At 37.4% G+C, this 13,222-nt stretch overlaps 2 protein-coding genes across 2 annotated transcripts; both read left to right on the top strand.

The window, feature by feature from the left end:
• The first annotated feature begins 373 nt into the window (after window positions 1-373).
• Window positions 374-8,665, top strand: LOC107728369 (phosphoserine aminotransferase). Its single transcript, XM_016538513.1, has 9 exons — window positions 374-540; window positions 2,132-2,192; window positions 2,274-2,343; window positions 3,162-3,367; window positions 4,668-4,840; window positions 4,981-5,150; window positions 5,986-6,114; window positions 6,437-6,574; window positions 8,371-8,665. Exons 1-9 carry the CDS (start codon window positions 484-486, stop codon window positions 8,471-8,473), a joined length of 1,107 nt encoding a protein of 368 aa, XP_016393999.1. The 5' UTR covers window positions 374-483; the 3' UTR covers window positions 8,474-8,665.
• A 622-nt stretch (window positions 8,666-9,287) lies between these two features.
• On the top strand, window positions 9,288-12,974 carry LOC107728275 (terminal uridylyltransferase 7-like). Its single transcript, XM_016538400.1, has 7 exons — window positions 9,288-9,623; window positions 10,615-10,940; window positions 11,026-11,144; window positions 12,323-12,430; window positions 12,510-12,687; window positions 12,770-12,858; window positions 12,942-12,974. The coding sequence occupies exons 2-7, from the start codon at window positions 10,622-10,624 to the stop codon at window positions 12,972-12,974; spliced, it is 846 nt and encodes a 281-aa protein (XP_016393886.1). The 5' UTR covers window positions 9,288-9,623; window positions 10,615-10,621.
• The last annotated feature ends 248 nt before the right edge of the window (window positions 12,975-13,222 follow it).

The raw sequence follows: 13,222 nt of genomic DNA on the forward strand, positions 1-13,222 counted from the left end.
AATATATAAATAAAATCTTCAAGGAAAGGCCCTAGTGAACAAATGTTTTAAATGTACAATGAAAGTCAATAAGGTCCGAAACTACAAAGGATCCTACAGAGAGAGAGAGAAAAATAGTACGATATTATTAGTTTCAGAAAATAACTCAACACTTCTAAAATTGTCTGAAGTTTCCAAAGAAAAAAAGTGAAAGCGCAAAAAAACTGACTAGTGGCGCAGAAGCTCATGAATATTTAATGCTGTGAAACGCACGTGTCAATCACAGCAACGTCACAAACACACCATCCAATCAAACAGCCGCAAGCAGACATTCCGGAAACCGTGAGCCAATGAAAACAAGCAGGAAACTCGCACATTAGGTGTAATCATGTGTAAAGAGAATAATAGTGCCAGTCCAAACCACTTACAGAAAAGTAGGTCAAGTGGAAGAGTTTCAGAAAGATTTATATTGCACGGCCATCCCAGAGAGCTTTATTTCAAAACATGGAGCACAAACAGACCATTAATTTTGGAGCGGGACCAGCTAAACTTCCTCAGCCGGTGAGTGCATCCCTAAAAAATGTTGGTTATTTAGGATTATTCATTATTGCACACTAAAAGTTGATTATATTTTTGTAAAACATTTGTTTATGCGTCATAGAGAAGCGTAAAAAATGCAGCGCGATCATATCAGATTACATAATCTATACATTATAATCATTTACAAACTACTGTACATGCAAAAATATATTGTGATAATGTAGTGCGCAAAATCGTTGTGCGTTATTTGGATGCAGGGTTTGGATGCAGTGTGTGAGTTTTAAAAAACACGTGCGTTTTGCTGGTCTAGATCATAGACTGTATAAAAACAGGGTGCAATGTTGCGTCAGCCGCAATCTGGCATCCAGACTCGCCTGTTTACTGAACTCTAGATCTGCAAATCAGTACAGGAGAAAATGTAAAATGACAAATACACTTCATACATTCAGATCGGTTCAGAGCACATTTAAATGCCAAAGAAAGGTGTGCAAGCTTACAGATTTAGATTGAACATGTTTTGATTTGTTATGAAACATGTGCAACATTCACATTATTAGTGGCATGCCATTTCTCATCAGGTACCTCACTAATTCTGAGTGTTGTTGGTTGTTTACTTCACAGAAATGCAGGGTTTTAGTTGTTTCTCTCCAAGTGCTGTCTGTTGTAAATGATTGTTACTGATTGCATGGGCGATTTCACCTTGGTTTCACACAAGTCGTGTTTAGCATTTCCATCCTTTTATCTTTCACTGAGGTTGCTAGGATCATAGAAGGAATTTCATTTAAAGAAATAGTTCACCCAAAAAATGAAAATTTGCTGAACATGAAATTGCCCTCGGGCCATCCAAGATGTAGATGAGTTTGTTTTTTCATCATATTTGGAGAAATCGCATCACTTGCTCACCAATGGAGTGAATGGGTGCCGTCAGAATGAGAGTCCAAACAGCTGATAAAAACATCACAATAATCCACAAGCAATCCACACCACTCCAGTGCATCAGTTAACATCCTGAGAAGACAAAAACTGTGTGTTTGTAAGAAACAAATCCATCAAGACGTTTTTACTTCAAACCATTGCCAAAATACAAGGAAGAGTTATTATAGATTATGGACTGCAGTTAAAATGCCTTAATAATGGATTTGTTTAGAAACACGCAGCTTTTGGCTTCGCAAGCTGTTAGCTGATGCACTGGAGTGGTGTGGATTATTGTGATGTTTTTATCAGCTGTTTGGACGCTCATTCTGACGGCACCCATTCACTGCAGAGCATCCATTGCTGAGACACTGATGCAATGCTACATTTCTCCAAATCTGTTCACATGAAGAAATACACGCATCTACACATTGAATGAGGGTGAGATACATCATCGAGACGTTTTAACTTTAAACTGTCACTTCTGGCCAAACTATGAGTCCATAATCCATAATAACGCTTCGGTGAAAAAGTCCATCTCCTGTTGTCCTCTCACATTTCTGAGTGAACTATTCCTTTAAAAGCCAGTTCTAAAGACCTTCTGTTTATGGTTGTACAGGCAAAGCCAAACCTGTTTTGGATACTAAAAAAATATTATTATTAGAAATTAGCTATTGAATGGATATTATTCTATTCTTAGGTTTTACTCCAAGCACAGAAGGAGCTGCTGGATTACAGTGGCACTGGGATAAGCATTCTTGGTAAGGATCTGCATTTTTAATATACACGTTTGTATGTGTAATGCCATGTTTTTGAGGCATTTATTTCTCTTTTGCAACCAGAAATGAGCCACAGATCGTCTGATTTCTCCAAGATCATAAACAGTACTGAAAACCTTCTCCGTGAACTTCTGTGAGTCTTTACATCTGTTATTAATGTCTTCGTTCATGTTCCATGACAAATGTATAATCTGTGTTGTTCACTTTGAACAGGAATGTACCTGAAAACTATAAGATACTGTTCCTGCAAGGCGGAGGCTCGGGACAGTTCATGTTTGGACGCTCATTCTGACGGCACCCATTCACTGCAGAGCATCCATTGCTGAGACACTGATGCAATGCTACATTTCTCCAAATCTGTTCCTATAAAGAAATACACGCATCTACACATTGAATGAGGGTGAGATGCATCATCGAGACGTTTTAACTTTAAACGGTCACTTCTGGCCAAACTATGAGTCCATAATCCATAATAACGCTTCGGTGAAAAAGTCCATCTCCTGTTGTCCTCTCACATTTCTGAGTGAACTACTCCTTTAAAAGCCAGTTCTAAAGACCTTCTGTTTATGGTTGTACAGGCAAAGCCAAACCTGTTTTGGATACTAAAAAAATATTATTATTAGAAATTAGCTATTGAATGGATATTATTCTATTCTTAGGTTTTACTCCAAGCACAGAAGGAGCTGCTGGATTACAGTGGCACTGGGATAAGCATTCTTGGTAAGGATCTGCATTTTTAATATACACGTTTGTATGTGTAATGCCATGTTTTTGAGGCATTTATTTCTCTTTTGCAACCAGAAATGAGCCACAGATCGTCTGATTTCTCCAAGATCATAAACAGTACTGAAAACCTTCTCCGTGAACTTCTGTGAGTCTTTACATCTGTTATTAATGTCTTCGTTCATGTTCCATGACAAATGTATAATCTGTGTTGTTCACTTTGAACAGGAATGTACCTGAAAACTATAAGATACTGTTCCTGCAAGGCGGAGGCTCGGGACAGTTCAGCGGGATTCCTCTCAATCTGATTGGTCTGAAGGAGGACAGGTGTGCTGATTATGTGGTCACGGGGACCTGGTCTGCAAAGGCAGCCAAAGAGGCAGAGAAGTATGGAAAAGTGAACGTGATTCATCCGAAACTGGATAGCTACACCAGTGAGTAATCACAGTATAGTGAGCTATATTTTTCAGTGCTGAGAGAACAGAAGATCTTTATAAAAACACGGTTTGTAGTCTTCTGAAACATGTATTTTACATTCTTTCCAAAAGAATTGGTGTGTCCCTTGTGACGCGTTGGCATACTTTAAAAAAGAGTGCTTAGTATGAAAACAATATACTTTGAAAGAATATACTTAAGTGTGAACTGAATGTCATGCTTTCAGGAGCTTAAATGCATGCTAATTGCAATTAAATTAGAATATATTAGAGTTTACATTTATATTAAATGCAATTAGCTGAAGTGTTTTTGACCCACTTAAGTACATCTTCAAATGTAATTTCAGAATTGCTTTTATTGTCTTTGAAATATAAAGTGTACCGCTGAATGCACTGACAAGCATTTATGGTACACTAAAATATACTTTAATGTCATTTCTATTGCAACTTATATGACGTACATTTAAATATATTCGTAATTGCACATTTTGTAATGATAAAGTTGCAATTTAGTGTATTTAAAATGTTAACTTTTAGTATGTTAGTCAGCACATCACTCATGCATTTTTGCTTAAAGGTGAAGACCCTACTCAGTGTATGTTTTGCAAGGTTCCCCTTTCTGTTAAACATATTTGATTGGACTGTCCAGCTTTTAATGTACAGAGAAAACTCTCTTTTATGAAGTGAACTCACTTAAAGTAAAATTTTGCCAGGAAAGGTTTTAGAATTTTTATCACATGTTAATGTAAAAAATCTTGTGTGATATAACTTGTGTTTGTTTGTTTGCTGGTTTTTATTGTATTTGTTATACTTGTATTTTTTTTAACTGTTTTTGTCATGAAAATAGCCTTTGATGCTGACATGGCATTAAATAAATATATACTACTACTAGTCAGCACATCAAAATAAATGCACTTATAGCATGACAGAAGATTATTAAAACCGAAAGAAGAAAGCTTTTAATTTTACATTATTACAAAGTGAACTTTTTAAAAGTCTACTTAAGTGCGTTAAGAAACATAGCCAAGAAAGTACATCTAAGTGGCATTTTATTTAATTAATATTATATGTGACCCTGGAGCACAAAAGCAGTCTTAAGTCGCTGGGGTATATTTGTAGCAATAGCCTGATGTATAAATCTCAATTTCACAAAATTGACCCTTAAGACTGCTTTTGTGCTCCAGGGTCACATATTATCAGCATGTACAGTTTAAAAATAACCTACGATGACGTTAATAAAAATAAAACGCACTCATTTGACTTGAACAATCCTCACATGACTTGAACTTCATTTTCACAGAAATCCCAGACAGTAGCACTTGGTCGCTGAATCCTTCAGCATCTTACGTCTACTACTGCTGCAATGAGACGGTGCACGGCGTTGAGTTTAACTTCATCCCGGACACTAAAGGAGTGCTTCTGGTCAGCGACATGTCATCTAACTTCCTCTCCAGGCCGGTGGATGTGTCGAAGGTTGGTGATGCTTCTTCAAGTTCATTATCGTCTCATAAACGCTCGTCCCAGTAGTTTTTCACATTTATCAAAAGGTCCTGATTTTTTTTTTTTAAACCTAATCTTTTGTTAGTGCTGTGAGTCTCTGTGTGTTTCTACAGTTTGGTCTGATATTTGCCGGCGCGCAGAAGAATGTGGGCTGTGCGGGTGTGACGGTTGTCATCGTAAGAGAGGATTTGATGGGCAAGGCCCTGAAAGAGTGTCCTATTATACTGGATTATCAGGTGCAGGCTGGCAATAACTCGCTCTACAACACTCCTCCATGCTTCAGGTACGGCTTTCCTTTGGACATCATACTGTGTCTCTGTAGACTTCATTTAAAGTACATGCATAATTATCAGCTTGCCATTTCTCAGTAGCTATAGGAAAGCTTACCAAACAAGCAGCAGTGGATTTTTGACTTCTTTAAAAACGTTTTTGAAAGAAGTCTCTTCTGCTCATCAAGGCTGCATTTATTTGATCAAAAATACTGTAAAAACTGTAATATTGTGAAATATTATTACAATTTAAATGAACTGTTTTCTATGTGTGTATATAGTAAAATGTAATTTATTTCTGTGATCAAAGCTGAATTTTCAGCATCATAACTCCAGTCTTCAGAAATCATTCTAATATGCTGATTTGCTGCTCAAGAAACATTTCTGATTATTATCAATGTTGAAAACAGTTGTGCTACACAATATTTTTGTGGAAACTGTGCAAGCCTAACTTTAGGCTATTTATAACTGTCCAAGAAAAATTGCAACTCGGTGCATTAATTTTGAATTTAGTTAAATAGTCAATATCCATCTGCGTATTGCACATTTTTTACAACAGTTTTAATGGCATCCAGTCAGATTTTTAATTATGTTTTTATGGCTTTGTTCACATCTTATCTGAAATATCTTCAACTTGATATAATTACAGAAACACACAGCCATGTTTGTAGATCCTAAATGAGGAAGAAACTTAATAAAAAGTAACAACACAATATTTTCCATTTCTCGGAACCCTTTTATGATTCAGTGTTCACCTGTTTTTTTTTCTTTTTCTTTTGAACCTCAACATTTGCTCAAAATATGAACCGTTTTGTAACTATGACTTGTAGATGCTTGTTCTTCTTACAGCGTTTACATCATGGCTTTGGTTCTGGAGTGGATCAAGAACAACGGCGGGGCGGATGCCATGGAACGACTAAACAAACAGAAATCCAACATCATCTATGACAACATCAACCACTCCAATGGATTCTACTCGTTAGTGATTCCGTCATTATCTGTCCTAATCACATCCAAACACTTGGATCACCATTTTGCAGATGGAATATAATCTTCTCGTACAGAAGGTTATTCCGAATATACAATATTAAACATTCAACTTTCATTTTTAATCACTATTTAATAGTTAATATATATAAAAAAAAAGGATTTTAGTCAAATTAAAAACAGTTATTGTTATAATAAATATTAATAATTAACTAATGCAGTATTTGTCCACATTATGCTCTCTCATCAGACTTTAGTTTTTGTCAAAACGACTTCTCGCCCTGTTTTTCACGCACTGTACATTCTCTTGCAGATGCCCGGTTGACGAGGCGTGTCGAAGCCGCATGAACATTCCGTTCCGCATCGGAAAGAAGGAAGGAGATGAAAGTCTTGAGAAGGCATTCCTGGATGGTGCTTCGAAACTTGGCATGATCTCACTTAAAGGACACAGGTGTTGTATGAAAATTAGGAAAATGTTACGTCTGTTTTTGTAATTCATCTTATCGTTCATGGTGTTTGCATAGTTTCACAACAAACATTTTCATTTGCTTTTTTGGAGGAGTAATGTTGCACAATCTACACTGAATAACTACTGATTCATGCATAATTTAAATGGACAAAGAAGTTTGCGGATAAATCCGTGCTGGTCAGTCTGGGATGCAGCAGTTTACTTAAAGGAACAGTTCACCCAAAAATGAAAATGTGCTGAAAATGTACTCGCCCTAAGGCCATTCAGTGTCTAGATGTGTGTATTTCTTCATGGGTGCAGATTTGGAGAAATGTAGCATTGCATCACTTGCTCACCAATGGAGTGAATGGGTGCCGTCAGAATGATAGTCCAAACAGCTGATAAAAACATCACAATAATCCACAAGTAATCCACAGCACTCCAGTCCATCACTTAATGTCTTGAGAAGCCAAAAGCTGCGTGTTTCTAAACAAATCCATTATTAAGGCATTTTAACTGCAGCCCATAATCTACAGGTGCATCTCAATAAATTAGAATGTCGTGGAAAAGTTCATTTATTTCAGTAATTCAACTCAAATTGTGAAACTCGTGTATTAAATAAATTCAATGCACACAGACTGAAGTAGTTTAAGTCTTTGGTTCTTTTAATTGTGATGATTTTGGCTCACATTTAACAAAAACCCACCAACTCACTATCTCAACAAATTAGAATACTCCATAAGACCAATAAAAAAAAACATTTTTAATGAATTGTTGGCCTTCTGGAAAGTATGTTAATTTGTGAGCCACAATCATCACAATTAAAAGAACCAAAGACTTAAACTACTTCAGTCTGTGTGCATTGAATTTATTTAATACACGAGTTTCACAATTTGAGTTGAATTACTGAAATAAATTAACTTTTCCACGACATTCTAATTTATTGAGATGCACCTGTATAATAACACTTCCTTGTATTTTGGCAATGGTTTGAAGTAAAAACATCTTAATGATGGATTTGTTTCTTACAAACACACAGCTTTTGTCTTCTCAGGATGTTAACTGATGCACTGGAGTGGTGTGGATTGCTTGTGGATTATTGTGATGTTTTTATCAGCTGTTTGGACTCTCATTCTGACGGCACCCATTCACTGCAGAGGATTGTTTCTTACAAACACACAGCTTTTGTCTTCTCAGGATGTTAACTGATGCACTGGAGTGGTGTGGATTGCTTGTGGATTATTGTGATGTTTTTATCAGCTGTTTGGACGCTCATTCTGACGGCACCCATTCACATCCATTGGTGAGCAAGTGATGCAATGCTACATTTCTCCAAATCTGATGAAGAAACAAACTCATCTACATTTTGGATGGCCTGAGGGTGAGGACATTTTCAGCAAATTTTCATTTTCGGTTGATAAAATTCAGTGATAAAATGTCTTATACACAGTTATGCGCCACTCAGAAATGTATAGAGGATGACTTTTCAAATACGATTCCGTCTTAATTTGAATTGCAGTAGCATACAGGATTTGGAATTTTCTGAAGTAAATGTTTATGATGTTAATCATTTTGACAGTTTTTGACTTAGTTAAGGTAAATATGTCTAATCAGTTGAGAAGAAACGAAAATATCTAATTAGTCAAAATGAATATAATGTTATGTTTAACGACATGCTTGCTGTCATTTCAGTGTGTCCTAAAAAAATGAAAAAATATTTAAAAAAAAAAAGCAAAGCACATTATACAGTAATTAGATTCTGTATCCTGCCTCATGATTGCTTCACGGTGTATTTTCAGGTCAGTGGGTGGCATCCGGGCTTCCCTGTACAATGCAGTGACTGTTGAAGATGTGAAGGCTCTCGCCGCATACATGGAAGAATTCCTTAAGAATCACCGTTAGCTTAAAAGCCGTTTTTGAAAGTAGTAGTTTTTACTTGCATTGAAAAGGGCTTGCACCTTTAAACTGGAGTGACACTAACAGATTGGCTGCATTTCTTGCAACAAGTTGTAGCAAATGAATGTAATGTAACAATCTAATTCTCTTAAATTGTAATTCTCTAGCAAATGGTTGTCATTGTTGCCTAACTTTTTTTTTTTTCAGTGTTTATTCCTGAAAACAGCTGATATTTTGAAGATAAAATAAACATGCATTATGGAAATTGATACAAGTATGTCGACATATGTAAGTATTTGTTCATTTTTGGAGTGTAGCATTACCATTTTCAAACAAAAAACAGTGATTGTAGTACATTTTAGTAGTGTTTTATTTATTTATTTTTTTGCTTGTATCACAGTATTCGATCCATTCAATGGTAATTGGTACCATTGGTACAAACTTGATTTCAAACAAGTTTTACCTAAGCCTCCATTCTGTCTTGTGTTGCCAGGTCTGAGGTTTTCCTGCAGCATTGGTTTACTTTTAAAATGTTGGATAATTGTGAATAAAATCTGTATTTTATGATTGGGAGGGGCGTCTTTGAATTTTGGTATTGTGTTTAGTTTAATTGGTCATTGGGTTAGTTTAGCTACGCAGATCTGGCAACCCTGGTTCTGCGAGTATGCAGCATGTTTCAGCGAAATACAAGATCCGCAGATCGGAAATTAATTTTAGAGATAAAAGAAACGAGGTTTAATATTATAAAGGGATTTATACGGGAAATAAGCACTGCCGCTTTAAATCACGAGAAGACGGTTTATTTTGACGTCACGTGGGACCCGGAAGTGCAAGATGTAAACAGCTATACACATCGTCTGAGAAATTAACAGCGATTTCAAGATTATTTGTCAAGTTTGTCACTTAAAAAGCAGAGTATTAAACTCGCACTTTATTTAGGCTTAATTAAAAGCCGAGTGGTTTGTTTTTATGCTCTTACTCATTTCAGACAGAGGAACTAAGTTAGTCCGATGGTTTGACAGAAGCGCCGCCGGCGGAAGTGAGTTTGGGTCAGGATCAGGCTGGTTAATGTTCGGGCACCTGCACGCTTACAGTTACCGGGAAACTCACGGCATGTCGCGCTCGCATTTATAAAGCAAGAGCGACATTAGATCGGGTGAGTTGGGCACGACCACATCAGACAGGCTGTCGTGTTGTCGCTGATGATAGTTTGACTCCTGCCTGACACGAGCTGCTCTTTGTCCTCCGGAAGCTGCAGTTACACAGCAGTGCTGGAAGCTTTCACAACATACACGGAGAAATACTGCGCGATATGTTTCTGTGATCCATATAAATGATTCTCACTGTCACGGTCAAAAATGTGTGCAAAATGGGAATTTCAGCTATTCTTTGGACTAATATATATACAGTACTGTGGAAAAGTCTTAGGCCATTAGTGTTTTCTCCAACAAAAAATGGGTTTAAGCCAGTTATTTCTGTCTTTAGCTGTAGTGTGTCAGTAGGAAATATCAGTTTACATGTCCGAACATTCATTTTAGCAGTAATTGTAATAATCCAGTGAGATTTTTATATGACGGTCAGCAGCCAGTGCTGCACACAGAGATCTGATCTCAGCATCATCCTCCAGTTCGTCTGAGATTACATGAAGAAACTGAGAAGAACTGTGGCAACGACTCCAAAACGCCTCAAGAGACCTCTGTCAATGGCAATAATTCGTCCCTTCAGGATTAGGCATAAAATGTCATCAGAATCATTCATGCATGTGAAAATCGTTTGAGAATTGAACAAATAGCCAAGTTGTAATTTGGCTCAGAAGAAGACGGGAATCACACCTCTTCAGTTGTTCTGCCGATTACGTGATAATTCCAGACCTTTTCACTTTTCAAATGGCTGTCAAAAGCAAAATTGCTATGAAATCCATCGTATTTTGTTATTAAGTGTGACATGGTATAGAGCAAGACAGGCACTATTTTTTGGAATCAACCTCCCAAAATTAGTATCTGATTTCATTCAGCTTTTATGATCACTGTATTGTTTTTGTGAATCCTCATAATCAAAAAGACTGATTTTAGTGTCCGTGATGTGACTGAGATTTCACATTCCGTTTTTATTCTTATTTCTTCATATTGATCTTGGTTCCCATCCAGATCCACGATGGCTGAGAAGGGAAACCGGAAGTTTTCTCCGCGATACAGGAGACAGAAGGAAGCAGATGAAGCTGAGAGCTGGCGGAGCCCGTTGGGACGGGACAGTGAGCGCAGTTACAGTCCTAAAACGAAGAAGCGGGCTCACGGTCGAACCTCTGAAAGTGAGGGGAGCAGAAGAGCCAAAGCCTCACTGTCGTGCAGCTCTCCTGAGGGACGAGTGTTCGGACCGAGTCCTTCTCACAAGGACCGAATCCAGAGGGGTTCACCTGCTGACCGGAGGAACTGGAGAGAACGACAGCGAGATGGACAGAAACACGACAAGCTCGGTAAAACGCACGAATAACCTGTCACCTAATGAAACTGGGGTTAAAAGCGAAGCTAATATCTGTCTACATCACGTTTGTCTGTCAGGCAGCGTGCAGAGCTGGAGGGAGAAGAGCAGGATTGTCCGGATTGAAAGCTGCCTCACTAGACGGGACGTTTTACAGCTGTGCTTGGAAGCAGAAGGCAGTGACTGTGACCTTAAAGAGGTTTGTAAGTTATAGACTGTGACCAGTTAAAGAAATAGTTCACCCAAAAATGAAAATTTGCTGAAAATGTGCTCACCCTGTGGATTTTGATGTGAGAGACAACAGGACAGCAGTCTTTGGAACTGGAGGAAGCGTGATTATGGATTATGGATTCGTATTTTGGCCAGAAATGACATCTTAAAAATAAAAATGTCTTGATGGATTTGTTTGTTACAAACACGCATCTTTTCACTTCACAAGACGTTAACTGATGGACTGGAGTGCTGTGGATTATTGTGATGTTTTTATCAGCTGTTTGGACTCTCATTCTGACGGCACCCATTCACATCCATTGGTGAGCAAGTGATGCAATGCTACACTTCTCCAAATCTGATGAAGAAACAAACTCATCTACATCTTGCATGGCCTCAGGAGTAAATTTTCATTTATGGGTGAACTATTCTTTTAAGAACTTAAAAAAGTATTCTGGGCAAAATGTCATGATTTAGAAAAGCGATACTCTCAAAGTGTTTTAAAACACTTCTGTGGTGGTACCATGGTGCTGAAGGAATACCATATTAATGTACCATAATGTTTACATGGTACAATAATACATATTTACAATTATTAATGCAGCACTTTTATTACCGTAGCATATCAGCAGTACAGCAGCTAAACACACTAGCTTTCAAAAGTTTCAGGTCAGAAAGAAAAGTCTTTTTCTGTTCACCAAGGCAGAAATTTGATCAAAAATACAGTAAAAACAACAATTGTGAAATAGTACAATTTCAAATAGCTGTTTTCTATGTGAATATCTGTTAAAATGTAATTTATTTCTGTGATCAAACTTCATTACTCCAGTCTTCAGTGTCACATGATCCTTCAGAAATCATTCTAATATGCTTCTAATATATAATTTCTGATTATTATCAATGTTGGAAACAGTTGCGCTGATTCATATTTTTGTGGAAACTGTGATACAAATTTATTTTATAGAAATTTTATAAATTTATTAGTAATTTTTAGAAATCTTTTGTAACATTATAAATGGTTTTACTGTCACTTTTGATCAGTTTAATGCGTCCTTGCTGAATAAAAGAATTAATTCCGTTCACAAAAAAGTCTTCTGAGAAGTAGTGTACATTGATCTTATTTCTTCACATAATCTGATTTGGTTTCTTTCTTTGTGTTTTTATCAGTCAAGCATCAGCCTGAAGTTCAGATGTGATAAGTGTAAGGTGTACTGTGATGACATGTCACCAGCGCTCAGTCACATCCGAGAAAGAGCCCACAGGAAGAAAGCCAAGGCAAGGAATCATGATGAAAGTGTTAGGCTCAAACATCTGTGCCTGTGGTTCATGGTTGAAGTGTGTCTCCTCTTCACAGGAGCTGCAGAAGCTGACGCTGCTGTTGAACATCCCTCCTCCTGGAAAAGCCCAGTGTCATTCGCTCAGCTCAGCTCTGGAAAGTGTGGTCGCTGAGTTCGGTTTAAACGATCCGGATATGAAACGACGGCAAAACATCCTCACTCTCGTTGAGAAAGTCCTTCAGCCTGTCCTTCCAGGTGTGTGACAGCACAGCGGTAAATTCAATGCTGCTTTATTTGATGCCTCCTCAATGCATTTGTATTCACGCTTCCCCTGCAGATTGCAAGTTCAGGTTATACGGATCTTCCTGCACAAAGTTTGGCTTCAAAGACTCTGATGTAAACATTGATGTGAAGTTTCCATCCCATGTGAGTAGAAAGGAAATATTCTTTTAATACATCTTATTCTGGCTTTATATTAACATTTAAATGGTTCATTTTTATTTCCTCAGTTTCCTTATTTTAAACCAGTTGATAAACTATAGCATTAAGTCATTATAGGCATCACAAAGTAATATATCAATTATTAAGGCTATGCCTCTCAGAAGGTGAGATACTATTGGCTCAAACCCCTAATAGACGGCTAATTATCACTGACGTTTGGACAAGCTGTGTTTATACTTTGATAGCAAACACATGAACTATGGCATATGTGACCCTGGAGCACAAAAGCAGGCTTAAGTCGCTGGGGTATATTTGTAGCAACAGCCAAAAATACATTGTATCGGTCAAA

The sequence above is a fragment of the Sinocyclocheilus rhinocerous genome, unplaced genomic scaffold (assembly GCF_001515625.1).
Source record: "Sinocyclocheilus rhinocerous isolate Xijiao unplaced genomic scaffold, SAMN03320098_v1.1 scaffold1364, whole genome shotgun sequence".
In the NCBI taxonomy this organism is placed as follows: Eukaryota; Metazoa; Chordata; class Actinopteri; order Cypriniformes; family Cyprinidae; genus Sinocyclocheilus; species Sinocyclocheilus rhinocerous.

Coding starts and splice junctions, on each gene's coding strand:
- LOC107728369 (XM_016538513.1), top strand. CDS start 484: ATGGAGCACAAACAGACCATTAATTTTGGAGCGGGACCAGCTAAACTT. Junction 541..2,131: donor CAGCTAAACTTCCTCAGCCG/GTGAGTGCATCC, acceptor TTCTATTCTTAG/GTTTTACTCCAAGCACAGAA. Junction 6,575..8,370: donor ATCTCACTTAAAGGACACAG/GTGTTGTATGAA, acceptor GTGTATTTTCAG/GTCAGTGGGTGGCATCCGGG.
- LOC107728275 (XM_016538400.1), top strand. CDS start 10,622: ATGGCTGAGAAGGGAAACCGGAAGTTTTCTCCGCGATACAGGAGACAG. Junction 11,145..12,322: donor GTGACTGTGACCTTAAAGAG/GTTTGTAAGTTA, acceptor TGTTTTTATCAG/TCAAGCATCAGCCTGAAGTT. Junction 12,688..12,769: donor CCTTCAGCCTGTCCTTCCAG/GTGTGTGACAGC, acceptor CTTCCCCTGCAG/ATTGCAAGTTCAGGTTATAC.